The 20,944-nt window shown below is 53.1% G+C and overlaps 3 protein-coding genes across 7 annotated transcripts; 2 read left to right on the top strand and 1 right to left on the bottom strand.

Annotated features, from left to right (window-relative positions):
* Positions 1-777: 777 nt before the first annotated feature.
* On the top strand, positions 778-10,480 carry P3H3 (prolyl 3-hydroxylase 3). 3 transcript variants are annotated; one of them, XM_074326115.1, is made up of 15 exons: positions 778-1,106; positions 2,291-2,443; positions 2,801-3,002; positions 3,086-3,217; positions 3,715-3,851; positions 4,528-4,617; positions 4,868-4,920; positions 5,054-5,121; positions 5,226-5,350; positions 7,779-7,880; positions 8,158-8,308; positions 8,548-8,665; positions 8,740-8,815; positions 9,629-9,769; positions 9,892-10,480. In XM_074326115.1, exons 1-15 carry the CDS (start codon positions 873-875, stop codon positions 10,090-10,092), a joined length of 1,983 nt encoding a protein of 660 aa, XP_074182216.1. In that variant the 5' UTR covers positions 778-872; the 3' UTR covers positions 10,093-10,480. The 3 variants fall into 3 exon arrangements, with proteins under 3 accessions (XP_074182216.1, XP_019609992.2, XP_019609991.2); XM_019754433.2 differs by having other exon boundaries at positions 783-1,370; positions 9,925-10,480; XM_019754432.2 differs by having other exon boundaries at positions 786-1,370.
* Positions 10,481-10,613: 133 nt separating this feature from the next.
* On the top strand, positions 10,614-17,602 carry GNB3 (G protein subunit beta 3). Of its 3 annotated transcripts, XM_074326117.1 has the most exons (11): positions 10,614-11,118; positions 11,500-11,633; positions 11,883-11,969; positions 12,231-12,269; positions 13,448-13,554; positions 13,633-13,696; positions 13,824-13,986; positions 14,092-14,158; positions 14,235-14,436; positions 15,937-16,153; positions 16,996-17,602. In XM_074326117.1, the coding sequence occupies exons 3-11, from the start codon at positions 11,913-11,915 to the stop codon at positions 17,100-17,102; spliced, it is 1,023 nt and encodes a 340-aa protein (XP_074182218.1). In that variant the 5' UTR covers positions 10,614-11,118; positions 11,500-11,633; positions 11,883-11,912; the 3' UTR covers positions 17,103-17,602. The 3 variants fall into 3 exon arrangements, with proteins under 3 accessions (XP_074182218.1, XP_074182219.1, XP_019609993.1); XM_074326118.1 differs by lacking the exon at positions 11,500-11,633; XM_019754434.2 differs by lacking the exon at positions 10,614-11,118 and having other exon boundaries at positions 11,133-11,633.
* A 1,024-nt stretch (positions 17,603-18,626) lies between these two features.
* CDCA3 (cell division cycle associated 3) lies at positions 18,627-20,784 on the bottom strand. Its single transcript, XM_019754436.2, has 6 exons — positions 20,666-20,784; positions 20,288-20,463; positions 19,899-20,028; positions 19,336-19,632; positions 19,099-19,202; positions 18,627-18,973 (listed from the first exon to the last, which is right to left on the bottom strand). The coding sequence occupies exons 2-6, from the start codon at positions 20,405-20,407 to the stop codon at positions 18,818-18,820; spliced, it is 807 nt and encodes a 268-aa protein (XP_019609995.2). The 5' UTR covers positions 20,408-20,463; positions 20,666-20,784; the 3' UTR covers positions 18,627-18,817.
* Between the last annotated feature and the right edge of the window lie 160 nt (positions 20,785-20,944).

The following is a 20,944-nucleotide window of genomic DNA, read 5'->3' as shown; positions in this document are numbered from 1 at the left end:
CCAAGTCAAGTTGTCCTTTCAATCTTAGTTGTGGAGGGTGCAGCTCAACTCCAGGTCCAGTTGCCATTATTAATTGCAGGGGGCACAGCCCACCATCCCTTGCAGGAGTTGAACCGGCAACCTTGTGGTTGAGAGGACACGCTCTAACCAACTGAGCCATCCGGCAGCTCAGCAGCAGCTCAGCTGAAGCAGCTCAGCTGTGTGCAATCTGAGTTGCAGGAGGCAGAGCCCACCATGTGGAGGTAGTTTTACTCTATCCCCCAAGCCTCAGGTCTCCTCCTTCCCCCAAATCCGTGGAGGGCCCACTTTCTGGGCAGGAAAGGGTTTGGGCCTGATTTGGTGTCACAGGCCTGGCGTTTACCCTCCTCTATGATGCATTCTAAAGCTCTTTTGCAAGAGTGTGTGTGTGTGTGTGTAAAGAAGTCTGTGGGAAGCATCCACAATCCTATTCCTGGTCCCAAGAGTGAAAGGGAACACAATCACAGTGCTGACTCCCAGGGGCTGGAGTCAAGGGTCCCCGGAGGCTCCTCACACTGTCCTCTAAAGCACCAGGCCCGCTCCAGTGTACGCCTTTGCTCTCCTCATTCCGTGGTCTGTTTCTTGCTCTGTTTCTTGTCCCACACTGCAGTCGTTTTACAGACTCGCTCCACTTTCTGCCAGGCTCCTTCTGACTTTTCTCTCATATTGGCCTCTCGTAGGGTTGGGTCTCGGCCCCATCAGCTCTTTTTGGCCCCGCTCATTCATTCCTTCTCCCTTCCTGTCCTCCCTCCTCTTCATCTCTCCTTCCTTTCTCCTCCCTCTCCCTGCCCCCTTTCCTCTCTCCCTCTCTGCTCCCTCATTTCTCTTCGGCAGCCGCGGGCGGTTCGGGCACAATGCTCCGGCTCCTGCACTTGCTGCTGCTCCTGCTGCTGCTGCCTCCCCCCGGCACTCCGGAGCCCCCCGGCCTGGCCGCGCTCTCCCCGGGAGCATACCCCCAGGCCCCCGACTTGCTCTACGCTGACGGACTGCGCGCCTACGCGGCGGGGGCCTGGGCGTCGGCGGTGGCGCTGCTGCGGGAGGCGCTGCGGAGCCAGGCTGAGCTGGGCCGCATGCGGCGGGACTGCGGGGTGCATTGTACGGCGGAGCCGGGCGCCGCTCTCCCCGCCGCGCCCCTCGACGTTCCAGGGCCTGATTCCCGGCCCCGCCTGGCGCCCGGGGCCTGGGAGCCGCTGTTACTCCGCGCCGCGCTGCGCCGCGCGGAGTGTTTGAGCCACTGCGCGGTGCGGAGGCTGGGCCCCGGGGGCGCGGCGCGGCTCCGCGTGGGGAGCGCGCTGCGGGACGCCTTCCGCCGCCGGGAGCCCTACAACTACCTGCAGAGGGCCTACTACCAGGTGCGCCAGCCGCCGGGGCCGATTGCGGGGTCTTGCTCCGACCCACGTCGCTGTCCTACTTGCGCTCCCCAGGAGAGGGCAGGATGCCAGCGCCAGGGCTCGGGTAGGGCTGTGGAGGGCGGTCAACGGAGCTCTCCTTATGAGTAGGTCCTTCCAAAATCACATCCAGTATCCACTGACGTCGCAGAAGGACAGCCTAAGGGAGAGTTCGAGCAAAGTTGGAATGGGGGAGTGGGTCGTGAAGCGGGTGGAAGTAGCTCGAAAATGGAGGGAAGGGGCCTGAAATCTTAGTCGGTCTTACTGTGACTTCCTTGGGATGAAGCGGAGGGGGTAGAGGTGAAGCCCACTGCTAGACGGGAAGTGTGGAGAGGGAGTTAAGTGAACCTTTGCTTGGGGCAGCACCGAGCTTAGGGAAGTTAAGAGCAGTGGGTTCAGCCGGAGAGCCTGGTGTCAGGGAGTGGAGTGGGAGGACAGTGGACACTGCGCAGCTACTAGGACAGTAGCTGTTGTCTACGTGGCTGTGTGTGTGCGGTGGGTGCCGGTCGCACACCTAAGCTCAGGGTCCTAGAGACCTGCGGGTTTTGCTGGTCACTCAGGTCTCCCCCACATACCGCCTCACTTAGTCATCACTTCCACCTTGTCTCTCAAACTGAGGCCCCTCTGCCCATATCCCACTGACTGCAAAGTCTTCAGACCCTCTTTCCTTAGCTGCCAGACTCCTGAGAGTCCCAATATAGTGGTGTCTAGAGGCTCTGGAGGTTGGGAGGTGGGCAGTTCAGACTGACAAGTCTTCCAGAAGGCCTGGGGCAGTCCCAGGTGTGTGTCTTGGGTGGGGAGGCTGGTGAGGGGCAGAAGTCTGACAGAGGAAGTCAGTGCCATCACCTCAGGGCACTGACTTCCTCTTCCTTCCTGCTTCTCAGCTGAAGAAGTTGGACCTGGCAGCAGCTGCAGCTCACACCTTCTTTATAGCAAACCCCAAGCACCTGCAGATGCGGGAGGACATGGCTAAGTATAGACGGATGTCTGGGATTCGGCTGCAGAGCTTCCGGGACCTGGAGACACCCCCACACTGGGTGAGACCCTCAGCACGACCCCTGCCCCACCCCCAGCCATTCACTAGCAGGATACACAGAACTTCCTGGACTGTGGCCCTGTGTATCTTGGGCACCAGGAGATATGGTTACTGTCCTCAGTGACCATGGATGGAGAGTCCCTCTCTGGGACTTAGTTTTCTTCCTGAGGATCACTGAAGTCCCATGCTCTAACATTCTGATTCTGAGGCCCACTCCTGTCTTCCCCAAAGTGAAGTGGGACCTGGAGTCCATGCCCCAAAGGAGACTAACACCCTTCCTCCTCTTTTCATCTCCCAATCTTGTTTGGCAACCCCTTCCCCAGGATCTCAGGTGACTGACCACTCTCCTCTCCAACAGGCAGCCTATGACTTGGGTCTGGAACTACTGGGGCGCCAGGAGGCAGGACTGGCACTGCCCAGGCTCGAGGAAGCCCTGCAGGAGAGCCTGGCCCAGATGGAGAGCTGCCGGGCTGGCTGTGAGGGGCCTGAGGAGCAGCAAAGAGACGAAGAGGAGGCGGAAGGAACTGGGAACCAGGGGGGCCTCTATGAGGCCATTGCAGGTAAGGAGCTGGGAGGTTGGCTGGTTCCTGGTACCAGGGGGAGGAGCATGACAAGCTGAATGGCTCATGTGTGTCCTCTGCAGGGCACTGGATTCGGGTCCTACAGTGCCGGCAGCGCTGTGTAGGAGACACTGCTACAAGGCCTGGACGCAGCTTCCCTGTCCCTGACTTCCTTCCCAGCCAGCTGAGGCGGCTTCATGAGGCCCATGCTCAGGGTCAGTTGGGGAAGGGTCAGATCTGGGGGGGTGATGGGTTGGAAACACGGAAAGTGAAGTTTTGTTTCTAATGGTATCCTGAGCCCTGTCTCTCCATCCCTCCCATCTATCTCCGGATCTATTGTTGGTCAGGGTTCCAAGGGGACCATCACTTCCAGAGGACTCTAAGTTGCTTCCCTATGGCATCATTGTGGAAAGCTCAGGAGATGGGTCACAGGGCTCCTCTGTCCTTGCTGCTTTTCACTTTTCTTTATTCTCTCTTCTCTTCCTCTTCTTTGAACTCTGCCCATTCAGCTCATGTATGTTTGAGTAAGTTGTAGAAAGAAACACTGGAGGAGCACGTTTGCCGGGAGGATGGGGTCTTTGGAGTTGGTTGCCATAGGGAGATCACCTTTTCTGGCTCTGCCTCTGTCCTACCTGTCATCACTGCGTCTGCCCAGGGAACATGGCTGTTCTCGGTCTGTGTGCCCTATCCTACCCTATTGCTCTATCTCCAGTGGGGAATTTGTCCCAGGCTATGGAAAATGTCCTGAGTGTCCTCCTGTTCTACCCGGAGGATGAGGCAGCCAAAGAAGCGCTGAACCAGTACCAGGCCCAGCTGGGGGAGCCGAGACCTGGCCTTGGGCCAAGAGAGGTAACCCTCCACTCATACTTACCCTGTGAGGTAGCCCTAAATCAAAAAAATATATCTGCAGTAACCTGGATCCTGCCCCCCATTCCGGCTTACACACTCTACTGTGTTTCCCCAAAAATAAGACCTAGCTGGACAATGGACTCAAATGCATCTTTTGGAGCAAAAATTAATATAAGATTTTTTAAAATTAATATAAAATATCAATATATTACTATAAAATAAGAGCGGGTCTTTAATATAATATAAGGTGATAATATAATACCAGGTCTTATATTAATTTTTGCTCCAAAAGACGCATTAGAGCTGATTGTCTGGCGAGATTTTATTTTCGGGGGAACACGGTGGTCACCAGAGGCAACCCCAAGTGCAGTATTGCCTTCTCTCCACCCCCTGCTCCCCACTTCAGACTGGACTTCTTAGACCAGGCACCAGTCTATCCCTGTTCCCTGAAACTCACCCCTGCCGGCTTCTACCTTGTGCACACACTCCTCCTCCACTTTGAGCCCAGAGGTCTTGAGGCTGCTGAGGGAGGAAAGTTGAATGGAGAGGCGCAGTGAAGTGTTTCAGCGGCGTGTAGACTGTTTTCCAGAATCTGGGGCTGCCCTGCTGTCCTTCACCCTTTACTTCCCTGCCCCACTTCTCCTTGTTTTACCCCCTGCTGTCCACCCCACCTCAGGACATCCGGCAATATGTCCTTCGATCCCTGGGGGAGAAGAGACAACTCTACTATGCCATGGAGCACCTGGGGACCAGCTTCAAGGATCCTGTGAGTAACTCCACTTCTCTCCATCCCACTTCTATGTAGAAAGTGCTAAGAATAGCACCTGTCAAATAGTGCTACGTGAGTTGGTTTTGTTTTGTTGTTATATTATTACAGAGTTTGGTCCAGCTCCCAGGGGTTTTCCCACCTCTACCTTGCCCTGTGGAAATAGGAGAACCTTAATGTGGTAGTTTAGTCTAACGTCAGGGTTTAGGGCTGGACTTGGTGGGTGATGGTGCTTTTCTTGACTGTTCAGGATCCCTGGACCCCAACAGCTTTCATCCCTGAGAGGCTTAGAGAAAAGCTCAGGTAGGAGATGCCTGTGGTGGGAGGGGCCTGGCCTGAGCTGGAAGGTGACAGAAAGGGTCCTGGGAGGCTGGTTCTGGGGAAGATGGATCTGGACTGGTCTGTGCATCCACTGAGCATATCTCTCACCCCTGAGAGAGGATCAAGAGCAGCGGCCTTGGGACCAGGAGCCTCCACAGCCGAAGCCCTTGACTGACTGGAAGGGTAAGTTCCTGGGAGAGCAGGAGACAGGGCCTGACAGCTGGGGCTACTGCTGGGCCTGCTTTTAGGGGCCCTCAATCCCCTCTGACTTGCCCCTTCCCCTGCAGATGTCCTCCTCCTGGAGGTAGTAACCCTGACCCAGGATGCAAGACAGCTGAATGGGTCTGAGCGAGCAGTGTTGGATGGTCTGCTCACCCCATCTGAGTGTGGGGTGCTGCTGCAGCTGGCCAAGGTAAGAAGACCTATGAGTTAAGTGGCATAGTTGGCTAGTAAGGGACCCTTAGGCACAGCTGCCTGCTCCCTTGCTCTTGGCCTGTCCCCTGGACTGCCCTCTCTGATTCTCCAGAGGGGACTTACCACTGCCTTACCACTGTGGACAAATTCCTTTTTCTCTCAACTTAGAGGGCATGGGGTGGACATTCTTTACAAAGGAATTTTGCTAGAAATTTATAGGAAGAACAAAACAAAAAAAATCCTAAAGACATAAAGAAGTGTAGTATGCAGGTGAGGATTCTTTGGAGTTTCATTATTGGCTTGGTGGATGGCTCAGCGGACACACAGGCCTCTTTTCCCACCCATTACATCCCCTCCTAGTTTGGGGTTGAATGATCCATATGCACCAGGTTGAGTCTGCCATTTGATGAAGCTTCAGTCCTCATTCTAGGCCAGTGTTCCTTCAACACACACTCTTTGAGTACCTGCTGTGTACTCGAAGCTTCTAGATTTCAGGGAGAGATAGATGAACACAGATCCTGCATTTGGGAACTCACTGTAGAGAGAAGGAATCAGATGTGGAGACACATTATTAGAGTGGGTAGTAAGTTTGATAAAAGAAGTATGTCGTCCTCAAAATAGAAGCTCCAAAATGCAAAGTCCTCGAAGGCTTGGGTGGGGGGTAGCATTTGAGGTCAATCTTAAGGATGAGTTAACCAGGCAGAGAAGGGGAGGAGAGTCACGCTATGAGGAGTATTCTGGGAATTGCAGTGGAACACAGGGGTTAAGAGCATGGGTCAGCCCTACCAATGACTACCTGTGTGACCTTGGGCAATGTTTTTTAACGTCTCTGAGCCTAGTTTCCTCATCTATAAAATGGACTAAATACAGTGGTTTTGTCGTAGGGTCATTGTCAGGATTAAATGAATTAGAGCATAATTAGGTCTTGGAAGAGTATAGGAAGTGTTCAGTATTAGCTGTAACTATTATCATCAGGCTGTATGTTATCCAGAGGTGATATAGGAGATAGACCCAGAAGTAGAGGCCCAGGAGAGACGGTGCAGGGCCTTCTGTACCCTACCAAGGAGTTTGGACTTTATTTGTAGATGGTGGACAGCTTATTGAAGGATTTAAGGAGGGGTTGACTTTTGTGTTCCTGTAGAACCTTCAAGTGTAGAGTCTGGAGTCACCAGCACACTGTAGGACTCTAGTGGTAGTGTGGAGAATACAATGAGAGAGGAAAGTAAGGGGGAGACCCTGGGGTGATGCAAAAGTGTCCTTATTTCAAGAGAGTGAAGAGAAGGGGACAGGTGAGAGATATTTAGAAAATCAAAGTTGGAGAAGTTAAGAACTAAATCTGTGTGGAAGATTATGAAAGAATTGCGTCAAGGATAACTCCCAAGTAGCAGACCTTTCTATTCCTTAATCACATTAAACTCATTCTGGCCTCAGGACCTTTGCACTTGCTGTTTCTACTGGCTGGAACATTTTTTCTCTCAGATATTTAAGTGGCTCTTTTATATCATTTGATTTCAACTCAGATTGTCACCTCATCAATTAGCTGTCCTCTAGCCCTTGCCTAGGCATTCTCAAGGTTGTAGCCCTGTTTTTATTTTTTTCATAACACTTATCTAAATTGATCTGGTTTGTTTGTTTATGTATTATCTGAAAATATAAACCCCATCAAAGCAGGGGCCTTTTCATGTTCACAGTTTTGTCCCTAGTGCCTAGAACAGTGCCTGGCACATAGTAGGTGCTCAGTACAAATTTATTGAATGAATGAATACAAAAATAGAAGGTTAGATGGCTTGGGTCACATGGTGGCCTCTCACAGATGAGGTTTATATATGGGGTAATTAAGTAGTGATACTTTAACTGAGTTTCAAAAAGCAGACATAAGAATAGGTGTCAGGACAGGGACATCCAAATACCAGGAGAGCCCCGGGTGATAACGGTTGTGTAGGTGGTTGCGTTATTAGGACACTGCATCAAGGGTTCTCACGTTCTCCAAGAGTGTGTCAAGTGGGAAGATGTCAGAGAGAGATACCTCAGTTGGACCTGGCCTATCAAACTTCCTGCTGGGGACCTGTTTCCAGAAAGACTCCTCTATTCTTGGCTCATCAGGGATGAATGATCAAGCCCTTCCTGCACCCCTTTTCCTGCTGTCCTTACACCCTCAGAGGTCCTTTCCCCACTGTAGAACACTCTCCAGAGTTCTGTACACAGGCCCCTCAGCAAGTGGGATTCCATACCTTTATCAGAGAGTGACAATATAGACATGAAGATAGTCATTCTCTGGGGAAGGGCAGCATCTCAGGAAAAAGAGCCACCAGAGAACTCTGTTCCAGGAAATGGGAGGGTTGGAGGGAAGGTCTTGTAGCCCTGTGGGCAGTGAGGTGGGAGACAGTCCGGGGCCAAAGGCTACAGTCAACTCCCTCCCTATTTAGGATGCAGCTGAGGCTGGAGCCAGGTCTGGCTATCGGGGCCGCCGCTCCCCTCACACCCCCCACGAACACTTCGATGGGCTCACAGTGCTCAAGGCTGCACAGGTGAGAGAGGAGGCACCCATGCCCTGGTCTGATGGAGAAGAGGGCATGCAGGAGGCTGGATACCTGGGCTTGGGCTTCTGTGGAGGGGCTCTCCTGGGATTGAGAGTCCTTGAGTCCTCTGCCCAGGGTTGAGGAGGGGATTGTTCTAAGACCTGAGGGCCTGGGATGTTGTCATGGAGCCAGTTGGGACTGATGGACAGAACTGGCTGCTGAGAGACTCCAAACCCACCCTTCCATTGTCTCCCTCCTCTCTTGCTCTTCATTCCACTGCCTACAGTTGGCCCGGGCCGGGGCTGTGGGCACTCAGGGCGCTAAGCTGCTTCTGGAGGTGAGCGAACGTGTGCGGACCTTGACTCAGGCCTACTTCTCCCCGGAAAGGCCCCTGCATCTCTCCTTCACCCACCTGGTGTGCCGAAGTGCCATCGAAGGTAGCCATCAAGACCCTACTGCTCCTCCCCAACCTCGGGCCCCTATGGGGCACTGCACACCCTCAGCCTCCCCAAACTGTGTGGGGTCATCCTCACTCCTGAAAGACTCTGACTCCCTTTCCCAGGTGGGAGCCTGGGCTCTCTGCCCAGCTGTGACCCCTGAGCTGCAGGGTGGGTGTGGACAGTGGTGGGGGGACATGGGGGCACAGAGACATTCGCCAGGACGCTTTGCTTCCTAGGGGAGCAAGAGCAGCGCATGGACCTGAGTCACCCAGTGCACGCCGACAATTGCATCCTGGACCCTGACACCGGAGAGTGCTGGCGGGAGCCCCCAGCCTACACCTATCGAGATTATAGGTGGGCAGCCCCTCCAGAGGTCAGGTAGGTGGGCCTGGGTTGGGATCTTACTGCCTCTTGTCTTCTTCTCCCAGTGGACTCCTCTACCTCAACGATGACTTCCAGGGTGGAGACTTGTTCTTCACAGAGCCCAACGCCCTCACTGTCAGGGTAAGTGGGGTGGTGGGGGGGTGGGGGTTGGGACAGGGAGCCCAGCTGTAGGCTCAGGATTCAAAACAGAAGGTTCCCAGAGGCAAATGCAGGGAAATGGCTGGGGCCACCTTAACCCTCTCCTTTCCTGGCCTCCCCAGCCCTCTCCATCGCTTGTTCAGGGGCTCTCCTAGCAGAGGTTGACTATGCCCCGCAGGAAATCTCCAAGTGGCCCTTCCAGACCCTGCCTTCAGTGTTTGCCTCATCTCCTAAAAAAGGGTGGGTGAGCACAGGACCCGAAATCCCTATTCCAGGCAGAAATTATAGGTTAGAATTGGGTAGGAGGAGAGGAGCTGTGATTTCTCATTGTCTATTGCTCTGTCTTAACCAACTACCTCCTTCTCTGCTTATCACCATCAGCTACCTATAACCCAAGCCCTACTTGGGGTGGAAAAATGTCCCCAAGATCCTTATCCCCAGTATCAAGAATCTGTTCCTGAGCTCATTTCCTCAGATTGCTTCACACCGAGTTCAAAGGATAGACAGGAAAAGTCAAGGCATGGGGTTAGGGTGGGGAGTGGAACCAACAGAAAGCTCTTGATGGAGGCACCTTCTCCCTTTGGCTCTAAATCTTCTGTCTTCAGTCTGGCATTTGTGTTTCCCAAGTGGAGGCCAATTTCCCATGTCCCCCAAGATGGTCCCTGAATTAAGGAGTGGGAAATGATGGACAAGAGAGCTGACCTTTCAGTGGCCCCTGCCCCATCCTGTTCTGAGAGTCAGGGCCAAGTTCTCTGAGGGCCTGTTCTTAGAGCTGAACTTGCCCTCATTCTTCAGGCTCAGGTTCGTCCTCGCTGCGGGCGCCTTGTGGCCTTCAGCTCTGGTGGGGAGAATCCCCATGGTGTGTGGGCTGTGACGCGGGGCCGGCGCTGTGCCCTGGCACTGTGGCACACATGGGCATCTGAGCACAAGGAGCAGGTGAGGAGGAGCAGGACTAGGAAGTGATGTCTCTCCTAGTGTATGAAGCATGGGCAGGCTGATGGGTGAGGGGCAGGAGCTGAGATGACTCAGGGAGGGTCCTTGGGGCATGGTGGATGCAGGGTATTGGGCCAGACCGACCTCCCACCTCCCAGGAGTGGACAGAAGCCAAAGAGCTGCTGCAAGAGCCAGAGGAAAAGGAGGACGAGGAGGAGGAAAAAGAAATGCCCAGCAGAGACCCTTCCCCAGAGCCTCCCAGCCACAGACTTCAGCGGGTCCAGGACAAATCTGAGAAACCACCTCGGGTCCGAGAGGAGCTGTGAGGGTCTAGCCAGCTCCTTGGGGATGTGGCCACTTGACTTATGAAGGGCTGCCTTGATGCCAGGGCCCACGAGAAGCCCCCATGTGACAGAAGCAGAACAGTGAGCTCTCTGTCCCTGTACCCCTACTATTTTGGGGATCACAAAGGCCATCCAACCCTGGTCTCAGAGGACACTGCGCAGACCAGCCTAGAGCTCACCAGGTCTGGGGAGCCAGGCTTGGCCTCAGCTGATGGACCTGTGGCCCTAGGACTGACAGAAGACATGATGCCTCCCTGGAAAGAAATGGCAGGGGGTAGGGTCTGACTGCTTCAAATGAGGAGGATGAGGGAAGAATAATAACCCCACTACCTTCTCCCAGCCTGTCAATAAAGAATGAGAAGATCCCTCAGCCAGCGCCTGTCAAGTGTGTCAGTTTCTGTGGTGGTTGGAGGTGGGAGTGGCTATGGCTGGCCTGGGAGGAGACAGGTGTCTTCTGGCCTCCCAGAGGCAGGGCCACTCAAGCCTGTGATTTGTCAGGGAAATCTCAGCCACCTGCTCCCCTCATGCAAATGAACCCAAACCCCTGACAGCTGCTCCTTGGGCCTCCAACTCTAAGCCCTATCTTCCCTCTGAGCTTGGCCAAGACTTAGGGCAGCCTGATCCTTCTGACTCCTGCCTTCACAGCCCCAGCAGGACTCCGTGAGTCATGGGGGCAAGGAGTGGGCCAAACCCCAGATGGGAGCAGGAGATTGGGTTGCCCTCTACTTAACAAAGCTTTCTCCATCCAGGGTAGGGGCAGGCCTGTGCATCCTTCTCTCTGAATCCCCTGTGCCTCCCTCCCTCTGTTTCCCCTCTCTCCCAGGATCAGACCCTGGGGCAGCTGGTTGGGGTTTGTTGGGAAGAAGGATTATCCAGATCAGTCCCTTCTAATCTCCCTATATTCACCAGAACCCTCTTCCCTCACCATCCTGAGCTAAGGGACAGTTTTGGTTATTGACTATGGGCCGTCTCTCACCTTCCTATTCTGGCTATTGGACCGGTTGCTAGGTAAGCCCTGACTGCCAAGATCATGGCCATTGGTGGGGGCCGGGGCCTGAGGGGCTGCTGCAGCTATAGTGGCTACTGCTCCCAAACCCCAACCCTTAATCCTCACAGCTTTGTTCTAATCCCATGGGGCCTGAGGCTCTTCTCTCTGCCTGCAGAGAGACCTAGCAGGGAAGCACCCCTTCGACCCCTCCTTCTCCTAGGGCTTGTTGTGGGGGGCTGCTCCTCTATAGCCCCACACTCCTGCTCCTTCCCCTCCCCCAGGCTGGGCCCAAGTCTCTGGAAGCCACACACCTCTCTCCCGGTCCCTTTCCCCCTCCCCTGCCAGCTGCTTTCATTGGCCCTACCCTTCCCTGTCAGTGCCCTCTCCCCCGCCCTCCCCAGAGTGGGGCCAGGCCAGGCCAGCTCCTCTGGCAGCAGAGCTGGGGCAGGTGACAGGCTGGCCTCGCAGCTGAGGGAGTGAGGAGACGCCTGGGAATCAGAGCTGGAAACCTGGGAGAGGTCCAGTCAGAGTCCAAGTAAGAGGGAGCTGGCCTGGTTCTGTGTTCTGGGGTTGGGGTCTGCAGGGAGGGCTCGGGCAGCGCTGGGGCTGGCTGCACAGGACTCCAAACTTGGAGGGGCTAGTGGGGGACGCGGTGCAATCCACCCAGTCATTTCCCTGTTGCTTGGAGTGGGCTCCAGCCCTCATGGCAAGTGTGATGTGGGGTGTGAAGGACAAAGCATGGCCTGCTGGGGAGCCCCCTACACCTACCTTATGTTCCTGGCAGGAGCCGGAACTACCCCTCAACCTGTCAGCCATGGGGGAGATGGAGCAGCTGCGGCAGGAAGCGGAGCAGCTCAAGAAGCAGATTGCAGTAACCCCAGAACCTTCCCTCTGGGGACCCCAGAAAACTTGGAACTGGGGACATGAGGAAGTGTGGCCTGGGGGGAAGGAGGCTGGGTTCGCTCTTGAGTGACACCTTAGAAACCCCTGACCTGGAAGTGACCAGAGACTTTCTGAAATTGGATCTCATATTTGAGATGTCCCCAAATTGCAGAGCCCCAAACCCACCTGCCTCAGAGGCCCATGAACCCCCCACCTCCCTTCCCTATCCTGATGTCTGCTTTTCCCCCAGGATGCCAGAAAAGCCTGTGCTGACATTACTCTGGCAGAGGTGAGACTCCTGTCCCCCTCCCGAGGCAGGGTCTGAGGGGAGCGGAGGGGAGGGGAGCTCCCTGACCAGCCCAAGCTTTAGTACAGCATGTCCTTGGAATGAGGAATGACATTATTTCAACAAATAGTGAGATCTTCTCTGGACCAGGCACCATATTGGAGGCACCATACTGGCAGCTAAGGACAAGATGCTGTCCCTATCCTTGTCCATAAAACAAGAGTGATTACACCCCCTCACCTCGCAGGGTGTAAATCACTAAGCCCTAGAGACCCCACAGTTACTACTTGTCTAATACTGTACTTCATTAATTCTGAGATGCACATTTTTTCATATTTTGACATTTCTGAAATCAAGATGCATCAAACACTAGATGATGCCTTACAATTAAAATTGGCAGCATTTTTCTTAGTGATACATAGAAGACTGTGCTTCTCAGAGTTGGTGGCATCTTAGGTGGCATTAAATATCCTAGTAATAAGAGTAAGCATTTCCTAACACCATGAGGTAGACACTGGGGCTAAGTTGCTTAAATACATAATTCCATTTAATTTTAATGACAATCCTATAAGGTAGGTGCTATAAACATTCGATAGATGAGGAAACAGGCTCAGAGAATAATTTGTAACTTGTCCAATATAACAAAGCAGGGAAATGGCAAGTGAAATCTATTGGTCCTGGAGCCTCAGCCTGAGTCTAGAAGCTGGATAGAGCTTAAGGCACATAGGATCACAAATTTCAGGAGTTCAAGGTCATGGTGATACCTTAGGTACCAAGTTAAAGAGTTGGCCATGTGGCAGAGAATAAATTGCAGGCTCCTCGGGTGTTGGAACGATTGAATGCATCTCTTCCCAAGTTCGTGTTTGGTGACTTTACATTGGCATCTTGAAATTGGTTGTGGTGGGAGAATTACAGCATAGAAATCACCCTCCCTCCTCTCTTCATCCTTCCTCGATCCCCACTGGAGAGGTGGTTGTTAAACACTTAACAACATACCACTGGCCAGGCATGTGGCTGTCTCCCATATCAGCCTAAGCCACTCCAGGGCAGGGACTTATTTCTCTAAGGCTGGGGCCTTACAGCCTGGCACGGAACTGAAACTTGTACAGATCGGTGGCTGGGACACTGACATCTGGGGATGTACCGTGCTCACCTGGTTTCTAATGCCCCCTTTTTGGCAGCTGGTATCTGGCCTAGAGGTCGTGGGACGAGTCCAGATGCGGACGCGGCGGACATTAAGGGGCCACCTGGCCAAGATCTATGCCATGCACTGGGCCACTGATTCCAAGTGAGGCTTGAGAGGTGCCCAGAGGGGAGGGGTAGCAGGAAGGAGAGGCTTGAGTGACATGGGGTGTCCTCTCCCTAGGCTGCTGGTAAGTGCCTCGCAAGATGGGAAGCTGATTGTGTGGGACACCTACTCCACCAATAAGGTACCAGCCCTGCCTCCCACCCCTCCATCATCCCGTCCTTCCTTGGGGGCTTTATGCCTGTCCACCTGCCCTTCCCACTTGGGAGCTCAGCCCAGGTCCTTCCTCTGCCCACCCTGCCCTCCTGCAGGTGCATGCCATCCCACTGCGCTCCTCCTGGGTTATGACCTGTGCCTATGCCCCATCAGGGAACTTTGTGGCATGTGGGGGGCTGGACAACATGTGTTCCATCTACAGCCTCAAATCCCGTGAGGGCAATGTCAAGGTCAGCAGGGAGCTCTCTGCTCACACAGGTGAGTGAGAAACCCTCTTCCCATTCTGTTCCGAGGGGCCCTGGGAAGCCTCTGGCCTGGTCGGTTGTGCCTCAGCAACAAGGGCACTGTCCTACTCACCCCCAGGTTATCTCTCCTGCTGCCGCTTCCTAGACGACAACAACATTGTGACCAGCTCAGGGGACACCACGTGGTGAGTGCTGGGTGCTGGGCTCCAGAGGCATTTCTGTCCTGGCCTTTCTCTGTGACAGCCTCTCCTCATCCGGCAGTGCTCTGTGGGACATTGAGACCGGGCAGCAGAAGACTGTGTTTGTGGGACACACGGGGGACTGCATGAGCCTGGCTGTGTCTCCTGACTTCAAACTCTTCATTTCGGGGGCCTGTGATGCCAGCGCCAAGCTCTGGGATGTGCGGGAGGGGACCTGCCGGCAGACTTTCACTGGCCATGAATCAGACATCAATGCTATCTGTGTGAGTCCCCTCTGTGCTCTAACTCCCAGGACCACCTCACCCCACCCTCCAACACACACATCCTTTACCTCTCCTAGAGCCCCCCACCCATTTCTTTTTAACTTTCCACTTTGAAATAATTTCACCTAACAGAAAAGTTGTTAGAGTAACAAAAAGATTCCCATCTATCATTTACCCATTCGCTGTTAACATTTTATCACATTTGCTTTATCATTCTTTCTCTGTAGAGGGAGGGATGGAGGGATAGATAGATAAACACATACACTTTGATGTAGATATAGATACATTTTGTTGATTTTTTTTTCCTTGGGTCTTTTGAGAGTAAATTACAGACATCAAGACACTTTACCCCTTAAATACTTTAGTGTATATTTCCTAAAAACAAGGCTATTCTCTTACATAGCTACAGTGTAATTATTTTTAAAGATCTCAATGTTTTCTGTTGTTGTTTTAATTTTTTTTATTGGGGAACAGTGTGTCTTTCCAGGGCCCATCAACTCCAAGTAGTTGTTCTTCAATCTAGTTGTGGAGGGCGCAACTCAGCTCCAAGTCCAGTCGCCGTTTTCAATTTTAGTTGCAGGGGGCACAGCCCACCATCCCATGCAGGAATTAAACTGGCAACCTTGTTGAGAGCGTGCACTCTAACCAACTGAGCCATCCGGCCACCCCTCCAGCAGCTCAGCAGCAGCTTGTTATCTTCAATCTAGTTGTGGAGGGTGCAGCTCACTGGCCCATGTGGGAATCGAACTAGCAACCCTGTTGTTCAGAGCTCGCGCTCTAACCAACTGAGCCATCTGGCGCCCCTACAGTGTTATTCTTAAAACCAGAAAATTTAATATTGACACAGTACTATAGTCTACAGTTTATAGTCACATCTCACCAATTATCTCAAAAATGTCCTTAATAGCAGTGTGTTTTGTTTTGTTTTCTGCCAGGAACATGTATTGCATTTTTTGGCCACATCTTGGTTTCCTTTAAACTGGAACTGTTTTTCTACCATTCTTTGTCTTTCATGACATTGACATTTTTGAAGAGTACGAACCAATTTTCTGTAGACTTTGTATTTGAGTTGATTTGACATTTCCTCATGATGAGATTCAGGTTATGCATTTGTACGTGGCCCTGCTCCTACACACTCTGATCTAGCCGACTGTAGTCGGAAGAGTCTGGGACAACCTCCGCCTTCCTGGCCACGTGACCCTGAGCAAGCTGTCTGCCCTCCCTCAGCCTTGTGGGAACAATGTACGCCGGTAACACTGTCATGAGGAGCAAGCGAAGGGTATAGGGGAGCCGCCGGTGTGCAGCTGATGCATGATAAATGTCAGCCCTCGAGAGTGATGCTGCAGCCATTTCCCACTGCAGGCCAGGGAAGGGACAGGCAGGGAGGGCTCAGCAAAGCAGCCTGCCCTGGCACTACCAGGGCAAGAGCCAGGCAGAAGGCAGGTGAGGCAGCACCTGCCCAGATCTGAGTCCTGACCCTCTTGCCACCTGTGCCCTCAGTTCTTCCCCAATGGAGAGGCCATCTGCACTGGCTCGGATGATGCGTCCTGCCGTCTGTTTGACCTGCGGGCAGACCAGGAGCTGACTGCCTACTCCCACGAGAGCATCATCTGTGGCATCACATCTGTGGCCTTCTCTCTCAGCGGCCGCCTGCTCTTCGCAGGCTATGATGACTTCAACTGCAATGTCTGGGACTCCATGAAGGGCGAGCGTGTGGGTAAGGGCCAGCCCCCCTCTACTGCCACCTCAACCGGAAGGACCCTCCAGCCAGCTCCCCTTGTTGGGATCCTCTTATCGCCATTCCCTAATTACTAGATAACTCTGAGCTCTACCCCTAGAATCCAGTCCCTGTTGGTTCTCAGTGTAGGACCATCTTCTCTCAAAGAAAAGTTGCTCTAAGGTGTCCTTCTCTACCTGCCAAAGGAGCTCCTTCAGGTTATCTCCAGATCTGAGGACCTTGAATGTTCAGTCAGGTCTGGCTTTCAGGGGCATCTGCTGAAGGAAAGGGCAGGCTCATGGGACTAGGCAATGAGCAGAATCAAGATGCAGAGTTACCTGAGGCCCTGACCCCAGCCTAGGGGCTTATCTAGGACCAGCCTGGTGTGAAGTTGAATCAGACAGTGTGGCTTCTTCTCTTGGGAGAGGCCAGGTGCTGAATGAAGTTAACACAGGCGAGTCGGGCTCCAAATCCTAATTTTGTGGCTTCCTTTCTGAGTGCCCTTGCACAAGTCACTTCTCTCTGGGCCTCAGTCTCTTCATTTGGAAGCAAAGGAACAGCATGACAGGGTTACCATCCCCCTTTTCCAGCGCTGATCAAGGTGCTCCCTGCTTTTCTCATAGCACACGGACATTTCCAACCTTTCCCTCCCTCCCCACCTCATGTTGTTGACAGAGAGATTGGCCTCAAGAGAAACACCACTGCTTAGGGCTAATCCTCTTTTGGTCTTCCAGTCTCCACCAGGGGCTGAAGAGTCGAGCCCCGCTACCTTACCTAGGATTCCACATGCTCCCTGCCATATCGGCCAGGGAGACAGGCTGACTCCTCTCCCTTTTCCTCAGGAATCCTCTCTGGCCATGACAACAGGGTCAGCTGCCTGGGGGTCACAGCTGATGGGATGGCGGTGGCCACTGGTTCCTGGGACAGCTTCCTCAAGATCTGGAACTGAGGAGGCTGGAGGAGGCCATGAAGACACTCGGCTGCCTCCTCCCATGCCCAATTTCTTTAAGATTCCTTTAAAGGCTTTCTCCTCTACACCCTAGCTCCTCTGCCATTCCCAGCAAGCTTTCTCCTTTGAGGACAGTGGGGAACATGGGGGTTGTGCCTTTGGGAGGCAGCATCAGGGACACAGGGGCAGAGAACGGCCCCATCTCCTCCCATTGCCTCCCCTCTCCATAGTCCTAACAGCTTCTCCCATAAAGAGAAGGACAGCTGACCCCTCCCGGCCCTCGGCAGGCCCAGTAGTCTTCTAGTGTAAGGCCCTAGTCCCTAGGATTCCTTCCCTAGAGCTACTACCTTTGTCCGGACTTGGGGTGGCCCAGGGTGTAGTCCCGTGACTATGGCTCTGGCACCACCAAAGTCCTGGCCCCCTTCTCCTTCATGCTTTCTCCTTTTTCTACCTTCTTTTTCTCTCCTAAAGCACCTACAATAAAATAAATCTCCCTGGTATATCTGTGATGTTTGGCTTCCATCCTACTTCTGTTCCAAAAGGATTCATTTCCCCCTGAAGTAATAAAGTATTATAGGCGCAGTGATAAAGGTAGGGTACCAGACAGCTTGTGGGCAGAAAGTAGAGTGGAGGCAGAAGCCCAAGCCCTGTGGGGAAGACCTGAGCTCGGTCAGGAGAGAAGGTATTCACCACGTGGCTGGGGAGCATGTGCAGAGCAGTTCACTACAGCCTGCCTATGGTGCGTATGTGTGTGTTTGTACAAGAGGGTCATGTTGAGAAGGAATCAGATTATAAAAGGCCTTGAATGCCAGGCTACAGTCTAGAATTGATCCTAAGGGCAATGGGAACCATTAAAGTTTGAGCAGAGTAGTAATGTGATCAGCTATGCTTCTCAGAAAGACGGCCCTAGCAGTATTGTAGGTTGATGGAATGGAGGGAGGGGAGACAGGAGGGAATGGAAGGAAACAGGTAGGAGGCAGGTGGCAAGACTCGTAAAAGCAACAGGACAAAGGGGACAAGGGGAGGGACGGGGAAGAGATTAAAGATACAGAATCACTAGGATTTAGTGACCAAGTGCATAGGTATGGGATATTAAGAGGGAAGGATTCAAAATGATGGCCAAGATCTGGGTTTGGGCAACTAGGTGGATAATGCTGTTATTCACAGGGATAAAGAAAAGGGGATGAGAAATAGACTTTTGGGGGAAGATCACAAATTCAACTTCAGACAAACTGACTTTGAAGTGCCTGTGGGGCAGTTGGATAAAAGTCAGCGTTAGATAGAGAGACCTGGAAGTTACCAGAATATAGGTAATTAGTAGCTAATCCCCAGAAGTGAACACCTAGGAAGAGTGAGAGGAAAGAGCCAAGGACAGAGCCCTGGGGAACACCAGAATTTAAGGAAGGTGCCTATAAGAGGTTTGGAGATATTAGTACGGGGCACTCAGGCCAGGGAACATAAGCTCCCCAGGCTGCCTTTTATATACAGAGGACCTAGTACAAGCTTTAGGTGTAACACTTAACATCATTCAAAACTACTTCCTTTAATATACAAGAAACATATAAGACACAAAGAAAGCTCTCAGTTCCAGAGTTGGTAGTTTAGGGTGGAGTCAAAGAAAATGAGCCTTTCCAGTCTCCCAGGGAAAGAAGGGGTGAGAGGACGTGGACTATCACTAGATCCCCGGTGAGCTCAGGGCTGGGGCCGCGCACGGCCTAGTTCTCTACCAAGGCAAAGTGCTGGTTTTCCTTGTCATGGTCCTGGCCTTGTTCCCATGCTCGTCCTCCAGTTCTCAGAAGTCGTCCAGTTCCCAGAATGGCCCCATCCTTTAGTTCCCTAACATTTTCACTCAGGGGAGAAGGTCGCTTACCCTGCAAAAGGCAGTGTGGAAGTTGGAGGGGTAGAGGTTGTTCAGGAGATGGGAGATCAGGTAAAAGGGCATCCCACGCTCTACATCAGATTTCCTAGTAATAGCTTTCACCCTCTCTCCCTTTACCTGTCGTGGTGTCAGAGACCCGGGGGAGTTGTCGTCCTGCAGGATGGTGAGGGGAGATCTCCCTAGTACCTTGCTGTTTGATTTCCGTCTATTGCACTTAGAACCTGGGGAGTAAGGAGTTAAAGCAAAGAGCTAAAATTAGGGGCTTACAGTTTATTCCTCTTAAACTATCTGTGGACATTATCCCAGAACATGATCCCAATTCTCTTCCGTATACCTTGCTCTTAGATTCTGTACCTGAAGATCGGGGTGTCTCTGCGTCTCTCAAGGGCTTGTCTGAGCCCTGGCTGGCTATAGGGGTTTCTGAGGGCTGTCCTGTTTCCTCCTCAGAAAACACCTGCTTGGAGGGGAGCTCAGTCTGACTCCAAGGTGGCATCTGGTCCTCAAGAGAAAACTGGGTGCCCAGAGGCAAGTCCAATTCAGAAGATGAAGGTGCCTCTAGGTGTAGAACAGGCTCTGGGGGAAGGCTCGATCTGGGGGCTTCGGTCTCAAGTACTTCACTCAGCTGTTTCACCAATGGGCTTGGGCAAGGCTCTAGAGGCAAGAAGTGAAGTGAGAGAAATCCTTCAGCAAGGAGGAAAAGATACAGGAGCCTTAGGATTCATGTCCTGATGTGTGGGGAATTGGGAAGAGGGACATCAAGGTGAGAGGGAACAAAGTGTAGGGAAAAGAGTAAGATGTGCTTAAAGCAAGAGGATGGAGGTCCCTTTAAGAAGGAGCCCTGAGAGGCTTGCTTCACTGACCCCACCCAAGGATGCTAGTTGACAGTCTTATCAGAATTCCCTGGGCCCAACACTTACCTCCATTGCTGGTCTTCATAGGTGTCCGTGCAATGCCAAGGGTAGGAGAGCGGGGATCTGAGCCCTGGGCCTGATTAGGACCCTCCAGCTTCTCCCCTGCTGATAGGTTTGGCTGTGGAGAGCTCTCCACCTGTCAAGATTAACGGCTAGAAAAGTCTGGGCCCTGAATCTCCTTCCCTCCCAAGTCTCCACCCTTTGGCTGATGTTCCAGGCAGGAATTGCCAAGGCCTTCAGACATTCAACCTACCCTACCTAGTGAAATGAGAATGTGGAAAATAAAGCCTCAAAGGAGGGAGTTGGGGGGCAGAGTGGGGGCTCTCTTAGAATCACATTAGGCAGAGGCCCAAGAATTCAGTTTCTCTGCCTGGCACCCACCCGGCCCAGAGTACCTGGATGGGAGTGCGCAGGATGCCGGCCGTAGGTGAACGCGGGTCGGCCACTCTTGCCAGATGCTTGTTGTGCAGCGGAGGCCGCGCTGGAGTGACTGGGACGCTCTTGGCTGAGCCCATCTCAACCAGGAGGAATAGGGTGGGGCAGGGCCCGGCCCGGGGCAAGGAGGGGATGCCTGTGAGAAGTTACTCAGGTCTCAGTCTTCACCGCGACCAAGTCCGACCTCGGACTCCAGACCACCCGATCTTCCCAGTTCCCAGCTGAAGAACCTCCTGGCCGCTGGGCCAGAGGCCTCTGCAGGAACGACTGGTGCAGCTGACTAGGCGGTTCATTTTGGGCTAGCTGAATTTATTCACTAGTTAATTCCAATCACTTACCAGGCTCCCACTCCACCTTCGGGTGCACAGCAGCTCGAGTCTCAACTACCGAAGCTGTTTCAAACCTCCCGCCACGCCCCCTGCCGTGACCCTATTGGCCGAGCCGACGCAGAGTCCTATAGGCCCGCTATTAAGACCCGCCTCCAGTGAAGGAAGCCATTGGCCTGGGAGACGTCTATCATAGGAAACACAGGACCAATGGGCAGCGGTTTGGCTTGCCCAGAGGTGACGCCTCCTCGATAAAAGGGGACTTTTGTTCTGTACTGGGCTGCGAGTTGT

This window comes from Rhinolophus sinicus, linkage group LG02 (genome assembly GCF_036562045.2).
Source record: "Rhinolophus sinicus isolate RSC01 linkage group LG02, ASM3656204v1, whole genome shotgun sequence".
NCBI lineage: Eukaryota > Metazoa > Chordata > Mammalia > Chiroptera > Rhinolophidae > Rhinolophus > Rhinolophus sinicus.
Note: the sequence above shows the minus strand (reverse complement) of the source record. Positions and strands in the feature narration are given on the sequence as shown.